Genomic DNA, 26,979 nt, shown 5'->3' on the forward strand with positions numbered 1-26,979 from the left:
CTTGGCCAGGGTTGACATATGGCACTGTGGCCCTGCCATGCCTAAATCAAGGTACCCTGAGGTATAGAGGTGCTGGGGGTAAAATGGAGAGAGGGCTCTGCACTCCACATATTCCTGGGAGCTTTGCTGCAAGTTCCCCAGATTCCCACGGCCATGCAGCTGCCAGGGGCCTTTGGGAACGCGGCTGTGGTAGCTCTGCTTCTGTGTTTGGAAAGATGGAATAATTGACTGTTAGGCTACGGTGTTAGTGCACGTGAGGAAATGCTGAAGCATACATGCACATGCTTACATCCATGTGTCTGTATGTCTGTGTTTCCGTCTGTTCCCCCTCTACTAGGAAAGGGCCAGTTAATGCCTGATGGTAAAGGGGGCTGCAGGGCAGACCTGGCACCTGTCCAGCCTGCATCCTCAAACTGCCTGCACCATCCTGGGGCCTGGCCCAGACCCGAGGCCCATGGGGTGCTCATGAGGACGCTTGGTAGCAGCCAGGAATGTTAATGGGGCTGGGCTCTGCATGAGCTAAATTTAGAAACCCAAGCCGAGAAGGTGAATGGTGCTCACCTTCCCAGCACAGACCTGGTCATTGCTTTTCTCCCTTACACTGGTGGACCAGGATGCCCACCCCGCCCTGCTTCTTTCCTACCCACACTGGACTAAGCAACTTGGGGTTTTCCAGGGGCCAGGCTACTTTGGGACCCCTTGGAGCTCAGGAACCCCTGAGCTCAAATCACTCTCTTCACAAAATTATCTCTTACAGAAGCCCTGTCCCTGCCTCCAGGGCATGAGGACCCCAGGAAGCCCCTAGGCAATGACCAACAACCCTGGCAAGCCCAGGCGCGTGGCCTGCTCCCCGCCCCCACCACTCACGTCATTGGCCACTGCCAACCTTGCCCTGCAGGATGCCGCCCCCACCATCTGGGGGTGGTGACGTGGACATTGTGACGTGGCCAGGCGCCTGAGAGCCGTCTGTCCACAGCAGAGGGAACTGTGTTTCTGGGAACCGGGCCAGAGGCCCAGGAGACAAGCAGACAGATACCTCAGATACCTGAGGGTCAGGCATGAAAGACTGCTTGTGGGCAGAGGCAGGTCCTAGAGCCCACACCGGGCCCAGCCATGAGACAGGTACCCCACAATGGCAACAATCCCTCATACTGCCTCTGGGCGTTGTTGACATCTAGTCTGTCTCCTTACCTCTGGATCTTCTGTTCTGGGAGATGGGGACTGTCCAGATCTCCCCACACCAAAGAGTAACCCTGATACTGTCTCCACAGGGCAAACGCTACAAGAATTCCTTGGAGACGGTGGGCACTCCAGATTCGGGGCGTGGGCGCGGTGAGAAGAAAGCCATCAAGTAGGTGCCAGGCTGTCAGTTTGGGGGGGTACACAGAAAGCCCAAATCCGAAAAACCCTTCTCCCTGTCCTCAGACACATATTTAGTATTGTCCTTACTCCCTAAGGTCATAGCCATGCCCACCATCCTTGGTCTCAGAACCCTGGATGATCCCAGGGCCCCCTTTTCTGCTTATGCTCCAGACCCTGAGACTCTGGAGAGACTATGTGTCTCATTAAGGCTGCCTCTCAAACACAGCTCTGTACGTGCCGTGCTGATTCTTCCCTCCAATCTTAATGTCACATACACTGTCCCCACCTACTCTAGCAGGCCCCTAGACTCTCCAGCCTCTTCCCCAAGACCCTACTTTTGGTCTTGGAACCCCCTCTTCATAGACTGGGTTTCTTTCCTCACACTCCACTCATATTCCCAGGGCAACTTGGAAAGGGTGGGAGACAAACCATGAGGACCCCATCCAGCCTCAGTGCTGAGTTCTAGGGAACTTGGCCCATGAGGAGGGGCTCTGCCCTCCTATTGCATCATGTCCCCCTTTAAGTCCTACTGATTATACCCTGCCTAGGGTTCTCTACTGAGATCTAAGAGCCTAGTCCGTAGACCAAGACCACCTTGGCTGGCTCTCTGCTGAGAGTCACTAGGGGACAATAGCGAAACCCCTGCCTACCTAGGCTCAAGCTCTGAGAATGGAGCTCTCTCCCTTTGCTCTCCATGGAGACCAGGTCTTCACAAGGAGTTCTGTCCAGCCCATCTTCCACTCTAAACTGGATGGGATCAAGCCTGCTGGCCAAGGGGCTTTGCCTGGAAGCTGAGCCCCCAGCTCTACCCATACCCCACCCCTGTCAACTCAAGACACCCCCCACTTCCACTGCCCCACCCCTGCACCCCTGCACACCCTTGCACGCGTACATTTCTCATTCTTCCCCTTGTCCCCCTATCCATTTCCAAGGGCTCCCTCCCTGCCCCTCCTCTTTTTTCATCTCTTACTCTGACCCTGTTTGGGACTTTCATAGAAGTCGTGGAGCGGTTGTCTGAGGTGGGGGGCGGGGGTGTGTGAATAGAAGGGTGGACCAACTGAGGGCTTGGGTGGGTGGAAGGCTCAGAAGGAGACTACAGGGAGTCTTTGAAGCTGATTTTGGTTGCACGCTCTTCAAAGACAGGAGCTGGTGGGACTTGGAGGCTGTTTGCAGAACACAGGCTCTGAGCTTTCTGAAAGTGGGGGTTGAGGAGGATCACGTGAGGAGGGAGCAGGAGGCCACTTCCAGTCTGGGCGATCTGAAGCCTGGGTGAGGATGGGTGAACAGAATCTTCCTAGACAGGGCACTCAGGACAAGGCAGGCGTCCTAGAAAGGGTCCTCCTCTAGCCAGCAAGGGAAAGGAGGGCATCAAGGCAGGAAGCAGGCTACAGACAGGGCCCAAAAGGAATCTCTAAGGCACAGTGAGGACACAGTGCCCCTCTGCCACCCTGGGGACCCATTGTCCACAGCCTGAGCCTGCTCCCACCTGACGGACTGCCCTGAACATAGAAGCTATTACTCATGTATGTGTTCTTGTGTTCCCCATCCGGGGCAACTTATTTACTGCATAACTCCCCACCACTGGCTTAGAGCTTTCTCCAAAGGAAGCATGTTGTTGAGGGTTCTGGAACACTGCATTCTTCATCAGCCCTTTCTCAAACTGTTCCGTGGAGGACTTGTGCCTCTGAAATGATGAACACATCCAGGGGTTTGCAGCCAACCCAGTCGGGTAAACACTGCATGCACCATCTCCCTTTGGGTGATACCGATGGCCACTGACACATTCAAGACTTCAGTAAAGGAACCAGTTTTTCCAACCTTCTTTTATGAGAGATCTTCTCTTTACAGCACCATAGTAGAAATCCAAGTGGCCCCAGAACTCAGGGTGGGAGGAGAGCCTGGGATGATGCTGAGTGGATCTTGTCCTCTAGGACCTAGATTGGATGGAGACCTGGAGGGAACAGGAAAGGAGAGACTGCCAGCCTGCTTCCTTCCTTTAACACCTCACGCAGGGGCTCTCCATCCAAACAAGGTCTTGCTAGGGAGTGAAGCCAAAAGAGTATCTCTGATAGGCATGAGATCTTCCGTAGAGAGTGTTTTCCACTGGAGACTATTGTGCCTCCCTCCCCTACCCACTGCTCCTCCTGACTCTGTGAGCTGCCTCAGGGCCCGGGCTTGAACTTGGTGCAGAGACTCCCCTGTGAGACATTTCCAAAGAGTATCTGGACAGTGGCAGTCGCCTGGGAGAGTCGAGGCCACCATCTCCTCTGGGCCTATGGTGGCAGTCTAGCGTCTTATCTCATTTTCTTCCCCATCCCTGCATCTCAGAGGAGCATCATAGTCAGGACATAACATGAGAAGCAGCTCCCCTGAGCATAACTGATTCTTAGGGGAGAATGCCCCCATGTTGCCAGGCCCCTAGCCATATTTCACCTCGCCTAAGCAGGGACATAGGCTAGACTTCTTCCCTGGGCATCATTCCTGTCAGTGTGCATGGCTCCCTTTTAGAATGTGGCCTGGGGGCTACCTTTCTTCCTCAATGAACAGTCAGTGCTCTTAACTGCTGAGCCATCTTTCAGCTCTCCCTCAGTGCCCAACCCTGTCACTTTGGGAGCCCAGGAAATTAACAAGCTGTGTGTAGTTTCTGGACATCCAGGCCACATCCTGCAGGAGCCCAGGATTCTACGACTACCTTACATCCCTACACAGAAATTCCTCCATCTTTTATATTCTCAGCATGTCACCTGAGAAGGACATGTCACCCAGAGGAGGGGTGGTGGACTAGGGTAAGGACCCCTTTTAAACCCAGCAGCTCCGTCTTAGAAAGGGACAGAGTACAAACTTCCCAGCAGGCCAGGCTAAGTGTATACTGTGGAACCAAGGCTGGGCAGGTCCCGTTGGTTTCACTGACAGAAGAGCTAGCACCTTTCACACAAGGCTCCAGAACAAAGGGTCTTGATGACCCTCAATGACACCCTCTCTGAGGTCAGAGGCCAGGCTACCTCCCAACTGTCTCAATCACCTTATTTGTCTCAAGTAGAGCCTTCTGCTCACCCAGTCTCTGCATTCCAGCCTCACCAGAAGTAGGAGGCCTAGGGACATGTTAGGACACTGTAGAGAAGATGGAAGAGGGAGAAAAGCCAGTTGTCTTTGATGGGAAACTGGGGCCAGAGAGACACAGGGCCAGCTACCAGCAGAGAGACACAGGGCCAGCTACCAGCAGAGAGACACAGGGCCAGCTACCAGCAGAGAGACACAGGGCTAGCTACCAGCAGAGAGACACAGGGCTAGCTACCAGCAGAGAGACACAGGGCTAGCTACCAGCAGCAGGACTTGCCTTACTCTCCAGCACCTTCTAACATTAAATTAGCACCTTCCCCTTCTCCCAGCATTCCCTTTGCCATCCAGGCCTTGTCTCCCACTTCCACCCACAACCTGACCCCCCTCCTTTCTCATGGTCTTTCTCTCTCCCACCAGCTTCCTGGGCACGAGACTCTCCCGTCTGCCTGCCTGCAGCTTGTCTCCTTCCTGTGCAGCTTCCCTGGCCAGCCTTCCAGTGCATGTGTGTTTGTATGAGTGTGCGTGCCTACATAGATATGCGAGTGCGAGGATGCCTGGCCCAGGCTACTGTGCCCATCAGCCCTCCTGCCTTTCTTCCTCTGCAGGAGCAGACCCTCGATGCCCCACCCTCTGTGTGCCCCCAGGGGCCCCACGTCCCTTCTGCCCCCGCAGGACTTGCAGTTCTGGTCTCTTCTTGTATCTCCCTGTTTTCTCCCCTCTCTCTCTGCCCCTCCAGCGACCTAGACAGAGACTTTTGGAATAACAATGAAAGCACAGTGCAGCAGAAATGGAGTTCCTATCCTCCCAAGGAGTTTATTCTAAACATTTCACCCTACGCCCCTTATGGCGACCCTCGACTGTCCCTCAAGTGAGTGACTTTACCTGGTTTGATCATATGTACTGAGTATCCGCGCACGCCCCACCCTTCCTTTCTCCGGGCCCCCTCTCACTTCCTCTCCTGCTCATCTCCTTTCACTTTCCCCTCCATTCATCCCATGGGCAGGCTGGCCATGGAGACGAGCAACCCCTCCTGCCCCTTTCACCTTCCTATCCCTCGCCTGTCACCTCTCCCAGGGCCAGCCATGCAGGAGAGCCCCCTCCGCAGCCACACCTGGTCCCTAGCCACGCCCCCTGGCTCCCCACCCTCTACGCAGTCAGGATGGGGTTGCCCGTTTTGGTCCCTCCCTCTCGGTTGTGGCTCGCTTTTTCCTCTCCCCCCCCCCCCCCCGCTGTGTGCTGCGGCCGTGGCTGCTAGTGGTCGGTGGTCGGTGGTCGGTGGTTCGTGGCGGTGGTGGCGGTGATGGTGGTGGTGGTGGTGATGAACTCTGACTAACACGGCTTTCTCTCTCTCCCTGCCTGGGGGCCTCCTGGCCTGGACAGCCCGCTCTTCCTCCGTCGTTAACCCTTCGTTGTCCTGTGGGATAGAGTTGGAGGTGGCTGCCCTCCCCCAACCCCCACCGCTCCTGCCCTAGGCGGTGGGGAGGGGCCCCCTCCATTGTCGTGGTGCGTTGTTCTTTGACCCCAGCCCGCCCGGTCCCCTCTCTCCTCTACAGGCTCCACTGTTAACTCATTTGCAGTGCTGATGTCTCTCTTTCTCTCTGTCTGTCTCTTGTCCGTCTGTTTCTCTCCTCTCTCACTGTCTCTTTCTTCCTTTTATCTGTCGATGTTTTCCTCTTCTCCCCTACCCCCACCCCCATGTGTGGCCTGCCCTCTCTCCCCCACCGCCACCCCCGGTGCTCCTCTGGCCTGGCTGCCTCCTGCACGCCTCCAGTGGCACACTCCTGTCAGGCGCCAAAGTGGCCACTGCGGCGGCGGGGCTGGCGGTGGAGCGGGAAGGCCGGCTCGGGGAGAAGCCGGCGCCGGTGCCACCACCCGGAGAGGACGCCTTGAGAAGCGGCGGGGCTGCCCCCAGCGAGCCGGGCAGCAGTGGCAAGGCGGGGAGAGGCCGCTGGCGGATGGTGCAGAGCCACCTGGCCGCAGGGAAGCTCAACTTGTCCAAGTGAGTGATGGCACCCCATGGCTGCCAGAGCCGTGAGCTCAGGCCTGCCCCCACCAGGGTGGACAGCGGGACCCCTGGCATGCCCGCTGCTGCCCCCAGAGGTGCCGTCCTCGGCCCCTGGTTCATTCCATCGTTCTCGCCATCAGGCACAACCAACTCAGCCACATGCTCTCGCATTCAGGCCTCTGGCACCTTCCCATTAATGCCTCCCTTTGCCAGTGACCAGGTCATTCCATTCTCTGTCCCCAGAGCAGCTTCACTCCAGTCCTTGGGCCATCCCATCCTCTTTGACTGGCCACCCCATCTCAGCCATCAGGTCATCCCTCTGTGGGCAGCAGGCCCTTGGTTGTCCCACCCACCATGGGACCATCTCATTCCTGGGGAGCAGGTCCATCTCTCCCTGTATTTACACACTCATTATTAACCAGTGGGCCTTTCCTCTTGTGGGCAGCTGATGCCTCTAGACCCAGCCATGAGCCATTCCAGTTTGAATGATTTCATCTGCTTGTCCCAGCCTTGTTTGTACCATGGCACCATCTACCACAGGGTTTCATCTACGAGCAGCCCCAGGCTGCCTCAAATGTTCATCTCATGGCAGCCATCCCCACTGGCTGGTCCTGTCTTGGTCAGTGAGCTGTCCCACTGTTGGGAGTTCATGAGGGGTGAGATTGTTGAGCCCCAGCAAGCAGTTCCTTTCACATGTCAGAGGGTGGTCAGAAGGGCTGGTTCTTTTCAAGGGCTGCGTGGACTTACCAAGAAGTCATGGACTATTAACACAAGCGTGATTTGTCATACCACTGAGGTTATCTTATTCTCCTCTTGACTTTCAGAACTTCTGGTCTCCCACAGTAAAGCCCTTGTAAGCCCCAGATCCTTGGAACCATGAGTACCTCACAAATTTGAATATGGGCTCCACTTTGAACTGTTGACACTGTTTCATTCTTGGGCAATGAAATAGCCTTCCTCTTAGATGGCCAACAGCCTTGACACCTTCTTAGTGTTGGGCTACCTAGCACAATTTACCCTCCTGGTTCTCTTCAGAAGACACCCCCCTCCCCAATGGAGACCACAGAGGGATACCAGGCTGAGGCCTTATTTGCTCATTGACTCAAGAGGACACAAGTCCTCTTCTTCCTGATACATTGTCTCAGGGATGTCCCTAGATATGGATGCCTCACATCCTATCAAAGAGCCAAGGCCCCCTCCCCAGGCTGCCCCAGCCAGTCTCTAGATTGACTGGGCTCCCACGGCATGGGCATGTGCTCACTGGCTTCAGGCCTGAAGGATCCAGTTTTAGTTTCCTGTGACTGAAGGGCTGTAAACTGAACTAATTTTGGATGTGATAGGAAACTGAAATGAGGTCAGCAAGGAGACAGAGAAGATGGTGTGCACCCCTCCCCCAGCTGGCCTGCCCACCCCCCATTGAGCTGTGGGCCTACCAAGGCTGGCCAGACCTAGGCCTGCCCTGGGGAGAGCCCTGATTCCCAGCCCAAGTCAGGCCAGGCTGCCGCCTGCCTACAACTCCCCAGCTACAGCCACGTTTTGCTTTCTTCTTTCATTCTGTCCTATCTATCTATCTATCTATCTATCTATCTATCTATCTATCTATCTCCCCTCTCTCTTTCTCTGCCCATTCCACAGGGGCCACCTAACTGTTGTCTTTTGGTTCCCACAATAGATTTAGGGGGTGAGCATGGCTGAGGTCTGGCTGCTGTGGTGAACGTGGCTTCCAAGGGCCCTGGGGCCTCCTACTACTCCCAGGATGTACTTGGCTATCCCATGGCCCTGGAGCAGGGGTGGGCCAACTCTCTCAGTAAAGGGCCAAGTGACAACTAGGAAAGATTTAGGCTTTGCAAGCCAAACCACATCTTTCACATTTCTCAGCCTTGCCATTGTAGCAGAAAAACAGCCTCCGACGGAATGTAAACAAGTGCCAGTGGCAGGGTTCCAATAAAACTTTATTTATAAAAGCAGGCAGTGGTCCAGATTTGGCTTATAGGTCATAGTTCACCACCTCCTGCTCCAGACAGTTGGATTGGGAAGGATGAAGAAACTGATTGGAAGTTCAGACCTAGAGAGAAGGGACTTACTCAAAGTTGTTCAATACAGTGTCTACTCTGAATCCCTGGTACTTGAGTGACAGCTTGCCCCAGTCCTATCCTGATTGCTGCTAACCAGAGTTAATCTCTGGTCAGAGGACAAAACAGGCAGAAACACAAAAGCTTAAGGAGAAACACAAAGCCCTGGCCCCAAGCTCTGGCATGGGAGCAGTTAGTGGTACAACCCTGACCTCAGCTCTGAACAAGGCCACTAAGGGGCTGTTTTGTACCCTCTGTCTACAGCAGAGAAACTAAGGTCTGAAGAAGTATAAAACCTCATCGAAAGTTGTCCAGTTAATAGTGACAGAGGTGAGCTTTAGACCCAGGTCTCTGGCTCTACATCAAGTCTCACCAGGCAGGCCCTGTTTTCCTGTTGCTACCCTGCTTTGTCCAGCATGTTTAGAGATACTGCTGGGCCACTGCATGGACATTCTCCTATATGTAAAAGGCAGGGTAGCTTACTGTCGATCAGAATTAGAGTGAAGCCAGGCCAGTGGCTCCTGGGACTCCTCGACTCCAGTCTGCTCTTTCTTTGGTCCTCACTTCTAAGTGGGAATCATTCTGTAGGTACCAGGGCAGAAATTTCTAGGAGGAAGTCAGAGATCTAAACCCCAAGGCTGCTCTGGCCGCAGGGTAGGCTTCTGTATGTGAATCTGCCTTCTCTTTTCTTCCGATAAAGTGTGAGGAGTGGCTGCCCTGCCTCCCTAGCCATTACTAGGCCAACTCTGTGCTGGCCTGGATTTATTTCTGTCTCCAAAGGACAGTAGTACCTAGAACACAGAGGCAGATGTTCCTAGAGTCCCCCTGGTGAGATGGCAAAGGGGTGGCAGCAGCTCCCTGGCCCTCCCATTCCAACATGACAGACAGTTATAGGGCCCTGGGGACCTGCCTTCACCACGCAGCCGCCACAGCTCCTGCATCCCACTCAGACCGGCAGAGAGGTCGGCCCAGACAGAGGTACTGGGGAACCAGCGAGCTAGGTCCAGAGGTGGGTGGGCGGAGCCAGCCTGGGAACCTCAGGGTGGGTGAGGTGGTGGCAGCGACTGCAGCAGTGACAACTCCGATGGAGGCCTGGCGAGGTCCAGCCGAGCGTGCCCTGCACTGGGGCCTCCCAGCCCTGGCCCTCGGCTTCTTTCTCTTCCACTGTGATCCCTTCACCTGCTTCTCCTTTCTCTCCTCTCCTCCACCCGCCCCAAGTTTCGAGGACTCCACCCTGTCCACGGCCACTACCCTTGAGTCTATCCCCAGCTCCGCGGGAGAGCCGAAATGCCAGCGACCCCGCACACTGATGCGGCAGCAGAGCCTGCAGCAGCCGCTGAGCCAGAACCAGCGGGGCCGGCAGCCCAGTCAGCCCACCACCAGCCAGAGCCTGGGCCAGCTGCAGGCCCACGCGGCCTCGGCACCGGGCTCCAACCCCCGGGCCTATGGTCGGGGTCAGGCTCGGCAGGGCACCTCGGCCGGCTCCAAGTACCGGGCAGCTGGGGGCCGCAGCCGCTCCAACCCAGGCAGCTGGGACCACGTGGTGGGGCAGATTCGAAACCGAGGCTTGGACATGAAATCCTTCCTGTAAGTCCTCCCCTTGAGCGGGCCAGCTCCCCACCTCCCCCACCCAGCTTCTTTTTCCCCCCCAAGTCTCTTGGGAGCAGTTGGAGCAGGACACTTGTTCCTCTGTGTCCTTGACAGTGTGTTTAAGGGTCTCCCTCCTCAGCCTTTTGTGTCTTCTATGTGGAACCCCACCATGAAAAGGATTTGTATCAGAGCCCCTACAACTCTGCAGACCCTAAAACTCCCTCACTGCCTCTGAGGCTTGAGAAGAGAATCCCACCCCCAAAGTTTAGTGAGAACACTAAGTGCTCTGGAGGTCCCTGAGATCTAACCCCCCCCCCCATCAGTTCCCAGCTGCTCTTGTCACTGTGCCAGGCTTGCCTCACTCTGCACTTTCCTCCTCCTCTCCCCAACCCATCCCTGTCACTGAATCTCCAGAGCCCTGCAGTCCTCCCTCCAGCTCCCCTCTTCTCTGTAACCAGACCCTGCTGACCTTTCTGCCCCATGTATTCTCCCTGTCCATCCATCCCTGACCTCAGCCCTATCATAATGACCCTTCCTCCCCTGAGGACAAACCTGAGCCACACCCCCTAAGCTGCAGAGTATGGTATTTCTCTCAAGGACCCAGCTTGGTGAAGCAACGCCATGCTAGCTAGCCAGCCACTGACCGTAGCCGCTTCCCTGGCACTTGCTCCACCACCCCTACCCTCACAGGGATATTCACTCTCTAGGGGCTGAGAGGTGTGGGCCTATGGGCCTTGCTCCAGCTGTGAGATCAGAATTATCACCCAGATCTTCCCTGAGAAACTTACTTCTCAGGTATGGGGCAGCACCATAAGTCTGGGAGGAAGAGGAGAAGCCCAGGGCCAAGCTCACTGAAATGATGCAACACACCCAGAAGGCCAACGAGTTTCTCAAAGCGTGTTTTATTTTCATCTGAGAGCCCAGACAGAGCTTCTGGCTCAGACAAGAGCCATAACTCAGAAAGGCCCTCCAACAGAACCAGCTGCACACAACTGGTTGCAAGACGCCTGTGCCCACCAGCTATTCTATTCAAGGCTGTCCCCTGGAAAATCGGGGAAGTCTGTCCAACTGCCTTCATGGGAGGCTATCAAGTGCTACACCAGAGAAGATGTCCAGCAATGCCTCCTGTCTTGGCAGTGGACTGTTCTGAAATGGGTGCTTTGGCCATGGAGTCAGAGACTAAGGGATCTGATTCCGATATGGCAGGAACAGAACCGAGAGTCAGCTGGGCTCCACCTGACCTTAGGCTGGCGCGTGCCCACACTCTTTCTTTTCTTCCTGCAATTGCTTAGGCCAGGGCCTGTGACTGAGCTCCTCCTGTGGCAGAAGCCCAGATACCAATGTTTCCTGGCCCACCATCTTCCTAACCAACCAGAATTCTGATGGGCATGTCTTAAATGCCTGCATCCTGGGGCATGGCTCAGATGCCAGCATCATATGCCCATGCTCCGGCCCCCACAGCAGCTCTCATACCCCTTACCTGCTGGCCACCTCCAAGCTCAGTGTCTTAACTACTTTCCCTCCTGGTAAGGGGTTGCATACTCTGCCTGTGAAGGCCAGATACTCTAGGCTTTGTAAGACACATTCAGTCTCTACCACATTACAGAAATCAGTACCAGCTTGTGGACTGTACAGAACCATTGACAGGCTGAGGTGTGCCAACCCCTGCCCTGCAGCTTAACTGCTGTATTGCTGAGGTCCCAGAGTCTACTTGAGAGGGCCACCCAGGCCCTGCAGTAACTTGCCCTCCCTTCCCATGGAGGGTGCATCTTTTCTACTTGATAGATATAACCCCATCCAAGCAGACCAGCGTGTCTCCCCCAAGTCCAGCTCTGCCCCTCATCCTTGACCTTATAACCTGTGCAGCTGCAGAGAATGACAGTCTGGGTATTTATGCAGAGAAGCAGCTCAGTTTTTAAAGACCAAAAGCAGTATCTGAAAAATGCATTAACTTGAAAAAAAAAAAAAAAAAAAAACCACGTGTTTTCACTGAGTTTGCCTTCCCCCAGCTCAACTAGCTCCTGAACAGCCAAATGGAATTTTACCAACTTAGACATTAGCAATAGGCCGGAGTAAAAGAAAGCAGGTTCCAGCCTAAGGGAAGAGGAGAGTTGAGCCCCAAAAGTTCGATGTCAACACCTGTCAGCTTGCTGTGGCTGTGCCCAAGACAAAGACTAAGAAGAAGGACACTCTGTGCTTAGCTTTCGCTCTCCCTCAGACCCCATATCGAGTGTCTCCCTCCCATTTTCCACAACTCTCATTTGTCCCTCACCCCAGATGCTGCCTGGCCTGAGTTCCCATTTTGACAGTCTCTCTGGGGAATAATCACAGAAGCTCTTACTTTCCATCAGTGCCTGATGTGGTAGATTCCTGCCCTAAGATCCACCCCCTTCTGGAACATTCTGTCAGACTCCCTGTCTTACCTTTGGCTCTTCTTGAGGCATATTTTCATGCTTGCCTTGTCTGAGAATCCTTCATCTCTTTGTTCTGGTGGGCTGTGCAGAGGTTCTCTTGAGCTCTACAAAGCCCTTGCAAACTCAAAACCTCTGGTGGCTTTGATGTAGAGCAGCCATCAGAATTTGCGTTTCCTTCCAGGAAGTGCCTGTGGCACTAGCAGAGCCCCACACAGTTGTCCCATGGTTTTCCAAGGAGGGCTCCACACGTGTGGCCTCCAACCCCGTGCTGCTGCGCATGCATCCTCTCCAAGTCACACCCATCCTGTTGGTACCTGCCTGCCATTCTGTTTTGGCCAACCTCCCTCAGAGCAGCGGTCTCACTGCAGGCACAGGCTCCCCACAGCCCTGCCAAAGCTTCTCCAGACCTTGCCAAGTTCCTGTACTTTCTCTCCACCTTTGTTTCCGGATGCCTTCTGAACTGCTTCTGCAAGGAAAGACCTCCACTGAACAGGTCCTGGTGGCCTCTTATTCTCCGAATCTCTGAGAAGGTGGACAAGAGAGAGGGCTCACTATGCCTGTGACCTTGGAGAGATTGGGATTCTCCTATGGTGGGCTGTATATTTGGAAGCCTAGAAGAAGCTGCTTAACTGGCTTCAAGGACATCTGGTTGAGCATGACCCAGAAATCTCCGAAGGGCATCCCTGAGCACAGTGTATAATGCCCACTGAATGTCAGATTTTTCTATAATGCTTCCCCTGTGTCCCCAACCTCCTTTTGCAAGCCCTGCACAAGGTATTGAAAGAGCCTTTTCCCCCTTCTCCCAGGGAAGAAATAATCATGACTGGGGATGTCATGTCCTAGGGCCTCTGCTCCAATCCCCCACCTGTGTGTTCCCTGGGGACTATCCCAGATACCTAAGTCCTCTCCTCAGGCCTGTGCCTAGCCCCTGTCCCACGTTACCCCAGAGACTCCAGCTCTTGGCCCAAGGCCAGCTGGACCCTTTCCCTCCTCCTGCCTCAGTTCTCCAACTATTTACAGTTCTGAAGATTGGTTTCTCTTCTCCAGGGCCAGTTTCTTACGCTTTTTCTCTTCTCTCTCTTTGTTTCTGTCTCTCTCCTCCCCTCACCCCTGCTCCTGTCCATGGGGCCACCCCCTTTCACCCCGGCTGGTGGGCTGCCCATCCTGGGCAGGGAAGGCCGGATGGTGGTGCTATCCCTGGTATTAGGGCTTTCGGAACAGGATGACTTTGCCAATATCCCTGACCTGCAAAACCCAGGAACCCAGCAGAACCAGAACGCTCAGGGGGACAAGAGGTACGAGCACGGGCGAGGCCTGCGGCAGCGGCGGCAGCAGCAGAGAAGGAGGCATGGAGAGGCCACCTGCCTCAGCCGGCCCTGACTGCTGGACGAGGTGGTGGTGTCTTCAGCAGATGCTGGAGTAGGAGAAGCCATCCAGCTGGTGTTCTGTCCCCTGACCACTTGAGTGGTGTCCCGTGGGTCTATGAAGGGACCATCCTGGGACCATTCTGGATCAAGCCTGCTCCCCAGCATGCTTGTCCTGGCCCGGAGCAAGCCCAGCCTCCTGGGCCCCATTTCCCTGCTTGCCTCTCTTTGCTGCCCCTCCATCTTTCATCTCTACCCCCCTTCCCAACCCAGAAATCCCCGTTTCTCTGGCGGTTGGTGAGTGAGGGCGGATGTTGGGGAATGGCTAAGCCTGTTCTCCCTCATCCCCACCATCTCAACCTCCCCCTGGCCTGCAACCATGGAAGAAAAGCCCCTGATGGGGAGGGTCTGGGGCGAGGAATCATGGGAGAGGCCTGGTGACCAGAAGGAACCAGAAGGGTGGCCCCTGAGCACAGCCTCCAGAAATGGGATGTGGGACCAGCTGTTCCCAGCAAGGTCAAGGTCTGTCTCTGCCAGGCTCCCTGGCCCCATTGCCTTCCTCAGGGTCCAGTGAAGACTAGCAGTAGTCAGGTGGCTGCAGTACAGGCTGGACCTTCTAGCCTTCTCCACCTAGAATTCAGGGAAGCAGCTCCTGCTGTTCCCTCTGTTGAGGAGTGGGTGAGCAGTGCTCATAGGTGAAGGGAGGGTTGATGTTTGCAGGGTTTACTAGCACCCCCAAAGGTAGACTCCTTACCTGCTTGTTCCCTCGACCTGACCTTAGGCTGTGCTCACATTTACTTGCGCTCAGTTCTGCTTTCCATGAGACCAAAGACAGGACATGTGGGCCAGCATTGCTTTAGCCAGAGCCTCACTCCATGACCTCAGACAAGTCAGAGACCCTGTCTAGGCCTCTGCATCTGCCTCTGTCAAATGAAGCACTGAGCAGAGTGACCTCTGAGGAACACACACCGCTTCTAATGAGGAAATGGGCTGGGACAGTTGTCAGATCCTGTGAGCTGGGCAGAGATCATGTTTAGACTGGTAACCCCGATGCTCATTAGAGGCCTTTAGGCACAGGAAGGGACTGCTCCAGGCTGCTGCTTGGGGCCTATAGCTTAGGAGAGGTAGGCTGTATTTGACAGCTGTCTGGCTATCTCACAGTGGCTTCTGGAGACCAGCCCTCTCTTTCCTTCCCACCCTGAATCCACTTTGCATGTCTGGTGGGTCAGAAGTCCCTACAGAGTAGGAGGGGAGAATGAATCTGTTCCTTCACTTGGTGCCACGACTGGTGTCAGTCCCCGAGCCCATGTATGTGAGGAAGGGGTTCGGGGAGTAGCATAGACTGCCACTCCCAACCCAACTGGGTCTGACAGAAGCCACAGGGTCTCAAAGATGGGCTCCAATCAGGCCAGAGGGCCACAAGGAGAGGGGATTGGGGCTAGGAACAAGAGGATGCAGGGGGACTGGAGCCCTCTGAAAGCCTGTGAAGAACCCAAGCCCTTTGCCAGGGAGGGTTGGGCGGAAGGTGTGAAGTGTGAGGGAGCAGATGCAGGCTGGAAACGAGATTTCACATCACCCATGTGTTAATTAACCGACTCCATTCTCACCCAACAGCCTATTTATACCTCCTTGCCACTCAGGTCTCCATATTTTAGTACACCCATCCCTTCTGATCATGACATCAGCTTGTCCCCTGCCTGCCTGGGAAAGGTGGGTATGGAGGTGGAGGCTTTGGGCCCTCACCACCACCTGGCCCCACTTTCCGAGTGGACACATGCCATTCCCACCTGCTCATGCCCTTCCATATTTGAAACTCATTCCTCATAGCTCTGGGGTGTCTCCAAGTGGGTAGCTTCGAGGGCTGCACTCAGCTGATCTTTCCCTAGTAGGTGACTCTAGCCCATAGCTTAGCATGGGTGCCCTCACCAGGCTGTCACACTTTTGGGATCCACCCTTTGACTTTTGGGCCTTATAGCCACAGGCTGGCTCATCTGTCCCTTCCTCTAAAGCAGGCCCTCTTCACCCCCGCTGACCCCTTGACCAGGTGTCTTGGCTACTGTTGGAGGAAACACTCAGCCCCTTTTGGTCTGTTAAGAAACAGACTCATATGAACGAGAGAGATCTCTGTGGGGAGGAGAAACCACTCCAGGGTCCAGACAGAAAGGATGGATATCTAATAAGCTACAGGGGATGTGAGGGACAGTCTGCCTCCAACCCACCCAACATTTCTTGGTCCCCTGAGGGCTCCCTTCCAGAATCCCCCAAGCCCTGGGCCTCAACATCTACTCAAGGTACTCTTAGGTGTAGGAGTGGGATGGGGGATGGAGCCTCCACCCTTGCTGTCTGTCCCACTCGTTCTCCCACACCACCCACTGTGCTCACGGCCATCCTTCTGTGCTCACCCACTGTGCTCACCCACTGTGCTCATGGCCATCCTTCCAGCATTTCATCTTTGCTCCTCGGGATCCAAATGGTTTCCACCGTGGCCCCACCCCCACCCCGAGTGGGGGGCAGAGCGGGCCAGCCCACCCCCATTGCCACCATGTTTCTTCCGCCTCTGTGTGTCCCCCGCCTCCTCTCTGCCTCTCCTGTCGGCCGCCTCGCTCCTCCTTGTCCCCTTGTCCACCCAGCAGCCTTCTCCACACGTCTGACTAACCTTTCTTAGCCTCTCCCCTCTTTCTCTGTCTCTCTTCTCTCTATCTCCTTCCTCCATCTGCTCCTCACAGGGGTGTCCCTGGGCCAGTGACCAGCCCCTCGGCCTCTCCCTCTGCTGATCCCTATGCCTATCTCTCTGTCCTGTGACCTCCGACAGCTTCAGGGGTGCTGACCATCTTTTCCCAGGCTGCTTTGCAGCTATGCTGACGCTGTGGTGTGGCCAAAATAACTCCGACTTTCTCATACCTTCAGTAGTCAATCTCACGCTCTCTCCTCTCCTGCTCTATTTTTAACCTGACTTTACCTCTCCAGCTATTTTCAGTCTCCTCTTCCTCCCCGTGCCTGTCTGTGTGAGCATGTGTCCATGTGCGTGCGTGCGTGAGTGCGTGCGTGCGTGTGTGTGTGTGTGTGTGTGTGCATGTGTGTGTGTGCACGCGCGCGTGTGCATGTGCGTGTGGTCGTGGAGGGATGGGCTTGTATGTGCCTGCTACTCTGTGCGCTGGTGTGTCCGCACCTCTAGGGTGTTCAGGGAGAGGGCAAGCAGGTGGGTGGATGTGTTGTTGCTGTGTTACAGAGCAAGGCCAGGGTCTCACATCAGGTGTATGGTGCACCTGATGACCTGCTGTCCCTGCCTTCCCTGCTTCTGTTTTGTTTCAATTCACATGTACACTTTCAGATGACTGGTTCTCCCCTTTGGGGATCTAAGTATGCCTTCAGCTGTGTGTGTTACCACAGAGGTGCTGGCTGCCCTGCCCATTGCCTGTGCTGTATTCTCCTTGTCGCTGTAGGTATCTGTTGGGCTTGTGTGAATTTTTATGTGTATGTATGTGTGTCTGTGTGTGCACGCCCTGCTGTTGGATCCTGGTGTCTTCCCCCAGGGCCTGGCATATTCTGAGCATGTCTGTATCTGCCTGCTGTGGCCGCCTGTGTATTTCAAGCTGGTCTGTGCCAGGGGATGTGGCTTGTAGCCAGCCTGTGTGGCTCTGTGCTCTCAAAGCTATTTAATTTTAGCCCCAAGCCCTATACCATCTCTTCCTCACTGCCTATCCCCACCTTTTCCTCCTCATGAGACATTCCAGCCTGGTCCCTGGGCAGGGTCTTAGTTGCTCCTTCCTAAGTCCCAGCTGAATGGAGCCTGGGCTTACCACCTGGCTGTTAAACCAGAGATCCCGGCCCCCTGGACCAGCATGGCATCGGGTATGACACGGTTGCCTGCTAGGTGGCAGCCTGCCTTTCTCTAACTCTGGGTGAGCGTCTTATCAAATGTGTTGTATGAGTGGGGGACGGGGTGGGGACTAGGGCACATGGGGTTATCGCTTGCCCTAAATGGCTATTAAAGCCAAATGGGCACTTCTTGTGCCATGTTAGAAACAGAACATAAGGTCTTGATTAATGTTGGATAAGCAAGCACTTTATCATAGCGCTACATCTTCAGCTGGTAAAAGAGCTTGTATTAAATCAGATTAAAACGCTAATGCTCAGAGCTGGGGTGATGGCTCAGTCAGTAAAAAACTTGCCACACAAGCACAAGGACCTGAGCCTCTAGAGCCCATGTAAAAGGAAAAGCTGTGCATGGTGGACTTGTAAACCCTATGCTGGGGAGCTGAAGTCAGGCAGGTTCCAGCGACCCACCATCTAGCCAAACTTTGCAAGCTCCAGACCAGTGAGAGACCCTGTATCAAAAACAGCATAGATAACACCAGAGGAATGGCAATCAAGGCCTTCATATACACACATATACATGTGCATATACACATGCACGTACAAGCATGTGCACAGTACTCCTTCACTCTGGCCACATGTAACGTAATATATAGATGCCAAGCATATGGCATGAGACAGCTCAAGAACACTTTCTCACAGCACAGAGACACTGCCAGACAGAGCCGTGTGGACACTGGTCCCAGCCTCACCTTGGCTATAGGGTGAAGAACACTTTGGCTCTGATGAGGCCAAGCAAACACAGGTGGGGCTCTGAGAGAGAGGCTGTGGAGTGTTTGTAGAGGGTAATGATGTGGAAAGACACCTGGACAGGCCACCTAGCGCCTCCCCTTTCCAGACTGGATGAAACAGGTCTCTGCAGAGCCGGGGAGCTCAGAGAATAGCCATGTAAGCCAGAGAGCTGAGGGGCTTTGGAGAGTAACAGGAAGCATGAAGGCTCCCTCTAAACAGCCCCCACAAGGCAGCTCAGCCAGTCACCTGAGGCAGAGGCTCAAGAAGGATGAACCCTGAGTGTGGGTCTTCAGGGAAAACCAGGCTTTCGGTGAACAAGGGTTTCACTCCTGCTGGCTCACAGGAAGTGACAAGGGCTGACTTCTCAGAGAAGATCCTGTGGCTACTCAGGCCCATGGAGTCCAGCCCAGCCCTACCTGAAGCCCATGTTCACTGGAACTCCCTCCCTACCCCCACTTCCAGGTTGCCTGCAGGAGGGAAGGCTGTGAATACAGCCCCAGTGCCCGGCCAGACGCCACACGATGAGTCTGACCGCAGAACGGAGCCCCGTTCCTCTGTCTCGGACCTCGTCAACTCCCTTACCAGTGAGATGCTCATGGTAAGAAGGGTTGGAGATGGGTTGTGGGGGGACCAGAAGTAGGCAACTCAGTCTGAGACTTAGGTACTCAGTCCCAGCGCGATGGCTTTGCTGACTCAATGAGGCCGTGTCTCCGTTTCCTCATTTGTCTTCCTTTGATCCTTTTCTGAGCTGAGAAAAAGCTTAGGAAATCCTACTCATACAAGATGTTTTTCTGTCCTGGGAGGGGAGGCTGTGGGGCAGTGGGTTTGAGGCAGGTGCCCATTCCTTAAAATGGCAGAGATGGTAGATCCCAGGGTGACTGTCTTATAGCCTACCAGTGACCTGGTTGCTCTGTTGCTGACTGGCCTATGGTCCCAGTCTATGTTGTTCATTGTAGCTGAGGCTGTAGCTTCCATGACACCTCCTGGTGGCATCAATGTGTCACAGCCACTTGTTCTTTCCAGAGGCCCAAGGACAAGCATGGCAAGTTGGCAGACAAGAGGATCTGGTGGGCTGGAAGTTCCTGGAAGGCTTAGAGAGGGTTATGGTGGGAAGCCTGCACCTTCTCTTTCTACTGGACACAACAGGGCTCAGATAATTTCCTTGGCTCCCATACTGAGAAGGCAGGGTCCCACAGTTTCTAGGGCTGCCAGTCTGTCCTTTCTCAAGTCTCAATATGCACAAAGAGTCACAAGGCTTCTGGGTAAGGATTCATGTTCCAGGCATCAGGCCTGAGGTGGAGTGGTGGGTCTGCATTTCCCTTGCCCTGGCCATTTGTGACTTCCTATCTCCAACTCTGTGTAGGTTGGTTGTCTTTTGCTCTGTGCAGCCCATTGCCACAGACCACCCTGTCTCATTCTATAGCCCCTTAATTGGTGCAATTTCCCGGTAGTCAAGTTCCCAGAAGGGACAGCCCTTTTCCAGCCAGCTGGCCAGCCCCTTACTGCCCTGAGGGAGAGGCTGGCAGACTCAAGCAGCGGAAGGAAGTACAGGCCCATCTCCCTCTCATGTGCTTCACAGATGCCCGGAGGTGGGAAGGCAAGTCTAATTACCCAACCCTCTGCCAGTGCCAGGTCATTGATATTAACAGTGACAGTAAAGATAAGCAGGCCAGAGTATGACCTGTGACCTCACCCTGTGGTGCTGTCCAGGGCCAGCCTGGGCTGCTGATGCTGAGGGCCAGGAGTCAGATACCTAGAGGGGGGCGGAACCAACCTCTCTGGGGAATGTGGGACCTGGCACAGGCTGGGTTGATGTCCTTGAAGGCTTACTGCTGGGGCAGGGGAGGGGAAAGTTGAGCAGCCTAGTTGCCATGGAAATGGCTTGTTTACTAGGGCTCAGGGCTGGACTTTGAGAAAGCACGTGGGTGCTTAGTTTCTGCCCCTTTAGAGGTGAAGTCTGCCTAGACAGACCAGGTGTCCCCCAGGAGATGGAGTAAACTTAGGCGGGGCTGAGGCTACCCACACCTACAGTGGCCTAAGACACCCCCAAAATATGAGAGGGAATAGGGGTGCAGATAGTTTTGGCTGGCTCTACCTACTTGTGCCCTACTTTCACCCTCCTGGGAGTCCTGCAGTCTTGAGTTCCATGGTCCCCAGCCTGCAGGCTCAGGAAGTGAAGTTCAGGGGAAGATGCTGCTGTGAGCTTAGGATGTGGGAGTGCTCTACATTGGAAAGCCACATCATGGGTGAGCCGAGGAGAGAGCCTGTAGGCTGTGAGATCAGCCAGGGGGTACGTAGGGGCATCAGAATGGCTGGGAAAGTAGCTTAGGTGGTGGATTGCCCACCTAGCATACATGAAACACTGTTTGATCCCTAGCACCTAATCAACTAGGTGTGGTGGCACGTTTCATCAGTCAGGTGATAGAGGCAGGGGATCAGAAGTTCAAGGACAACTTTTCAACAGAGCATTAGAGGCCAGCTGGGCTTAAATGAGCCCCAGTCTCTCTCTCTCTCTCTCTCTCTCTCTCTCTCTCTCTCTCTCTCTCTCTCTCTCTCTCTCTCTCTCTCTCTCTCTCTGTCTCCCTCCCTCTCTCTCTCTCTCTCTCTCTCTCTCTCTCTCTCTCTCTCACACACACACACACACACACACACACACACACACACACACACACACACACGTTGAGTGCAATTCCCCTTCAGCCACTAGGTGGAGCTGGAGGTCAAGTTCAAACTAAGGTCTAAGTCCAGGAGCCAGGATAAGTGAGCAGGCACCCACAGTTGCTGGCCACAAACTGACTTGAAGTTAGAACTAGCCATTCAATCATGGGGCTTGAGATGAGTGACCTAAAATTTGGGTGCTCCAAGCTAAACTTTGAACATAGCAGTGCCTGCCTCAGGATAGAGTAAGACACAGAGGAGGCCTAAGCACAGGGAGAGTTAGTGTGCGGCAGGTGGCTGACCTGTGGGCAGTAGTTTCCACCATCAATGTGACTTAGACACTTCCCACTGGTGCAGGCAGGTCTTTGCTTGTAGTGGCAGTTGGGGGAAGCCTTACAATGACTTGGGGGCCTGGGCCTGTTAAGCGGAGCTTGAAGTCAGAGAGGGTCCCTACTACTGTGAAAATGTGTACATGTAATTTAACCTCTTTGAGCCAGTCTCCTCAGCAAGAGGTGGGTGACAGCCGCCTGGCCTGGCATTAAGAAGGTGGTGTAAGAGTCTTCACCATGGTATGTGCCTCTGTCTGCCTTATGTCACTGTGATACTGTGTTGAGAAGCTGGGGTTGCCTCTTCAAGAAGCAGGGTGGGGGCAAAAATTTTCTGAGGGAATGTGGGGAGAAGGCAAGTGCCTACCATTTTGTCCCACCTGTAATTCCCTGGGGTCCACTCCTGATTCCCCTCTATCACCAAAAGATACCCAGGCCAGCAGGGCCCCTGACAAGGCAAGGTAGGACCTCAAGGCCTTCCATTATTCCTAGAGAGTGGTAATCCAACTGAGAGAGCCCCAACTGCCCTCTCCTGTTTCCACGTTGCAATGAAAATGTGACACCCAACCCTTCCTTGTGGCCACCACTGCTGTCCATACCTGTCCATGTATCTATTCTGAGGAATGGAGACTAGGAACAGGCATAGCCTGAAGATACAACCTCAGTCCCCAAGGACCAGCCTGCTTCAGTCAGGATCCCTGGGAACATCCTGGCAAGGCTATCTCAGTCATACCCCTGATGTCTCAGCCTCTCCTCATCTGAACACTTGCCTTTCCTATCTTGTCAACTGCATCATCCACAGACCCCAGAAAACCCCATTATAAGAGTTGGTATGGCTCCTATGAGTCTGTAGGGCTGGAATAGGAGAGGAGGCCAGGACAGCTTAGGGTGCCTCTTGGAGACAGTTTCAAGAGGAGGTGGGAAAGCTGGGTGTCCTGCTCGCGACTCTGGGGTCCAGGAGGCAGAACCATTCTGGCCCTGTTCCCCTCCCTTTCTGGTTAAGGCAGGGCTCTGAGAGCCTGGACATCTTCCACTGGCCATGAATGTGACAGGCCACTACCCCAGCTGGCCACATGTTTCAACTAGGAGAAATTGGCTAGCAGGCCTCCAGTCCAGACAGGTTTCTGGACCCTGACATGTTGCCCAGGAGCCTGGTAGACAAAATCCCCACCAGCCCACAATCTTTTCCCCTGCAGCTCTCCCCAGGCTCCGAGGAGGACGAGGCCCATGAGGGCTGCAGCCGAGAGAACCTGGGCCGAATCCAGTTCAGTGTTGGCTACAACTTCCAAGAGTCCACACTCACCGTGAAGGTCATGAAGGCCCAGGAGCTGCCAGCCAAGGACTTCAGTGGCACTAGTGACCCGTTTGTCAAGATCTACCTGCTACCTGACAAGAAGCACAAACTGGAGACCAAGGTGAAGCGGAAGAATCTAAACCCGCACTGGAACGAGACCTTTCTATTTGAAGGTGAGGCTGGTTGCTATTCCCACTTCCCCGCCCACTGATCCATCCCACACACGTGGCTGCAGTCAAGAAACATAGACAGGGGCTGGTGAGATGGCTCAGTGGTTAAGAGCACTGACTACTCTTCCGGAGGTCATGAGTTCAAATCCCAGCAACCACATGGTGGCTCACAACCATCTGTAATGAGATCTGATGCCCTCTTATGGGGTGTCTGAAGACAGCAACAGTGTACTTACATATAATAAATAAATAGTTAAAAAAAAAAGAAAAGAAACATAGACAAACCCACACCTGCGAGTACACAGGCATGCAAGTATGTAAGGTGCACACACACACTAAACTCCCATGCACACACATGCCCAATACACTTTGCTCATATTGGTCCCAGGAGATGAGAGAAGTCAACATGCTAGCCACAGGCTTTGAGGGAGAAGATCGCTACAGACTAGGGTCCCACCTTATGACATTCAGAGATACAGTGCTCTGGAGCAACCAGGTAAAGGGCCCTGCACATCTAACGAAAGTACCAGAACCTTCTGGGACTTTTCTTTATCCTCATCTTCATCCTCCTCAGTCCTGGTCTAGTCTGTCTGAACTGGAACCTCAGATTTCTTTCTTACTGGCTGTGTGACATTAAGAAAAATCCTAACTTCTCTGGTCTTTAGTTTCTTCATCTATAAAATAGAGGTAATAATGGTAATTAAACAAATTAGTAACTTTTCAAAGCACGTAGAGCAGGCCCTGACACCTAAAAGGTGCTGATATCAGCTCCTTGAAGATACGGTTTGTTGCTGGTCTTCAACCCCTTACTGCCAAGGGGGGCAGGCAAGATCTCTGAGCTATTGTCTCTGGCTCCAAGAGGCGTTAAGCCACGTGTGTCCCTGCTCCCAAAGCCAATCTTATCTCTGCTGTTTGAGAACACAGGGTATGCAGGGAGGTGAATGTCCCTGTGCCAGGCAGGGTGCTACAGTGGGAAGCCTTAAGTCTCCCCATAACCTGGTTCAGCCAGGGAAAATCAGTCCCTGTGGGTTACAATTGCTTTGAGGTGCCCTGATCTTCTAGAACCCAACAAGCTTATCCCAGGGACCCTTCCCTAACTGGCATCCAAGCCCACTCCCTGTGTATTCTGTGTCTTAACAATGAGGTAAATGCCTCTCCTCCTCAGGTCAACATGGGCACCAGGTTAAAGATGGCACAGTTAACCAGAGGCTTGGCCTCTGGAAGCATGTATGGCCAGGACATCAGTGAGGCTTATGGGCAGGACTCCAGTCCTCAACTCTCTCACACAAACATTCACTCACCATCAACTTTTAACTGGATCCTGGGAGTTCAGAGAAAAATGAATCCGTCCTGTCTCATGGAAGACAAAGCTATGCTGATATTGAGCCTGTATAGTCTCCTCTCAGTGTGCAGAGAAACAAACCCTCAGAAACCAGCCACTCAAGGCAGGTTCTGGTGGATGGGTTTTTGACATATAGGAGACTGTTTCATTGGCACTAGAAAAACTGATTTAGGCACAGGAACCTCTTGGAGCCACTAATATTCCCAGGACACTTGTTTCCATGCATCTCACTTGAACAGATGCCAAGGGTCACCTGGGCAAGGTCCTTTGGGGCCTTTAAGATGAGCAAGACATGTCTTCCTTAGTAGGTAGAAAGGGAAATAGACCCTGAATAAATCAGAGGGATCCTCTCCCAGATCCACGTCCATCAGAGGCTCCTCTGTGGTTTCTGTGTCTTTGGTGAAGAGCCTACTACTATTCTTCCCAGCCCCTCCTCTCCATCACTCCAGCTGGTGGGGGTCCCTTAGGCGTTCCCTTCTTCCTGATCACACCTCAGTACCTCACACCACATCCAGGCTGGCCTGTGCCCACCCCAGGTCACCCATGCCTCCCAGAAATCAGACCTGCCTTCCTCCTTTTCTCTTTCATTCTGGCCATGCCATTGGGCCATCCCACTGACATTCATCCAGTCAGTTATTTATTCTCTGTGTGTGTACATGCACATGTGCCTGGTGTGTGTGTGTGTGTGTGTGTGTGTGTGTGTGTGTGTGTGTGTGTGTGTTCAGGTGCATGTACACATGTGCATGTATATGTGTGGAAGGCAGAGGTTAACACTGGTTTTTTTTCCTCAACTGTTGACCTTTTTTAAGAAAATATTTTATGTGCATTTGTGTGCACCTACATAAGTGTGAGCCTTCTGTGTGAGGGGCCTGTGGAGGTCAGAAGTTAGGAACTCTCTAACATGATACTGACCCTAATGACCTTTGTTTGATCCCTGGGATACACATGGTGAGAAGAGACAACCAATCCCTGCCAAGCTGTCCTCTGATTTCCACATTCACACTGGCACATGAGTGCCCATGTTTGCACACACATACACACATTCATGCATGCACACATCCACACACATAAATGTAATTTTAAAATATTAAGTGACTACCCTGGCCTGGCAGGCAAGCCATAAGATAATGGAGGGAGAAGATGGATAGATTTGTTTGGACTTGTCTTAGAGCCAAGAAGGCAAAGTGACAGCCCACCCCATCTGTGATGCCAGGAAAGAAAACTAGATGTAAAAGTTGAGAATCAGCTGGAGCAGGTATGATGGGGGCTCACAGCTTGGGTCCTGATGAGGGCAGAGCCAAGACTTGAAGGGATCAGGGAAAAGGTATAGGGATGGAGCCTGGGCACTGAGGAAGGAGTGGGTACCATCCCACAGAAGGAAGACAATGGGGCCACACTTTGGGAGAATTGGGTTCTGAAGTAGGCTGGCTTTCCTTCTGAGTACACTGGGATGTTAAAAGGAGCAGGCTGTGGCATGCTGGCTATTTTTAAAAAATCAATCTGGCCACAGTGTTGAGAATGGGCCACGGGAGGAAGCTCAGGAGCGGGAAGGGCGGTTTGGACATTCTCATGGCTGCTGGGCAGGAGGTGCTGGTGGTTTGGGTATCCATGGGCTCTGTTTAGGAAAAGCTGATAGACTGATCATCAGCCTTGGGAGGCAGTGAAGGAGAAAGCAGAGTCACAGATTACTGGTTTGTTCTCATAGGCACCTTTCCAGTTTCCCTGTCCCCTCTCTTCCTGAGACTCCTTATGTGACAGCCTCATAGCCTCAGGCAGAGCCACTTGTCCAGTCTTGATCGAGGGAGCAAGGGGGCCACTGCCCAGACCTGAAATGGACACACAAGCAATGAACACACTAATGGTCTTTGTCCTACTGCTGGTCCTGGGACTGTCACATAAACTATCTTGTGCCTCGGTTTCTCTATCTGATGGGTCACAAGAGACAGAGTTCTTGCTGGTCCTTCAGAAGTAAGTCGGATAGCAGTTAGCTGTGGCCCCCTGGGCTAGGCTGGTGGTAGAGGTTACAAGGCCAGCCCACTCACAGGGCCTTCCTTCTTTCTTCCCCACCTCCATTCCTTTCCTCCTTCTCTCCCCTTTTCTTCCCCCATCCTCCCCTCCCTCCCACTCTCTATCTCTCCCTTTTCTCCATTTTAACTTCTTTTCTTGCTGTGATAACACTTCTCACCTTGTTTATCTGCCCCAGGGTTTCCCTACGAGAAAGTGGTGCAGAGGGTCCTCTACCTCCAGGTCCTGGATTACGACCGTTTCAGCCGCAATGACCCCATTGGGGAGGTGTCCATCCCTCTCAACAAGGTGGACCTGACCCAGATGCAGACCTTCTGGAAGGATCTGAAGCCATGCAGCGATGGGAGTGTAAGCCCCCCTCCCCCCGTAGTCCTTTAAATGAAGCAATGTGGTCAGGTCTGGCAGAGGGTCCTCACCCATCCTCAATGCCAGGATGTCAGCAGGGCTCAGAGAGGAGCACTGGTGAGCAGTCCCCAGAGAGCTGGCTCCCACCTATGGCTGGAGCCCTGGGGTTTAGAACTTGGGGCAATTCACCTGAGCTATGCAGTTTGCCCAGGACTCTGTTCAGGGAATTGGGAGCCCTGAGCTAGCACAGGCTCTCCAGAGGAGAGGAGATGGCATGACAGTGCTGACAAACAGAGGCAGAAGGGACCTGTGGACAGCTGGGCTCTCTGACCACACCCTCCCTT

General features: G+C 53.8%; 1 protein-coding gene across 9 annotated transcripts in view; it reads left to right on the forward strand.

The window, feature by feature from the left end:
* Positions 1-26,979, forward strand: part of Syt7 (synaptotagmin 7) — a 62,470-nt gene that overhangs the window by 27,140 nt on the left and 8,351 nt on the right. Inside the window, exons 3-10 of one of the 9 annotated variants that reach the window (XM_034506312.2) lie at positions 1,272-1,351; positions 5,159-5,290; positions 6,194-6,421; positions 9,718-10,086; positions 13,676-13,798; positions 18,938-19,073; positions 22,656-22,926; positions 26,469-26,638. In XM_034506312.2, coding sequence (XP_034362203.1) covers positions 1,272-1,351; positions 5,159-5,290; positions 6,194-6,421; positions 9,718-10,086; positions 13,676-13,798; positions 18,938-19,073; positions 22,656-22,926; positions 26,469-26,638 — 1,509 coding nt within the window. Of the gene's footprint in view, positions 1-1,271; positions 1,352-5,158; positions 5,291-6,193; positions 6,422-6,444; positions 10,087-13,675; positions 13,799-18,937; positions 19,074-22,655; positions 22,927-26,468; positions 26,639-26,979 lie in introns of those variants that run through there. The other 8 variants (XM_034506321.2, XM_034506330.2, XM_034506338.2 and 5 more) reach the window with 8 other exon arrangements.

The sequence above is a fragment of the Arvicanthis niloticus genome, chromosome 1 (assembly GCF_011762505.2).
Source record: "Arvicanthis niloticus isolate mArvNil1 chromosome 1, mArvNil1.pat.X, whole genome shotgun sequence".
In the NCBI taxonomy this organism is placed as follows: Eukaryota; Metazoa; Chordata; class Mammalia; order Rodentia; family Muridae; genus Arvicanthis; species Arvicanthis niloticus.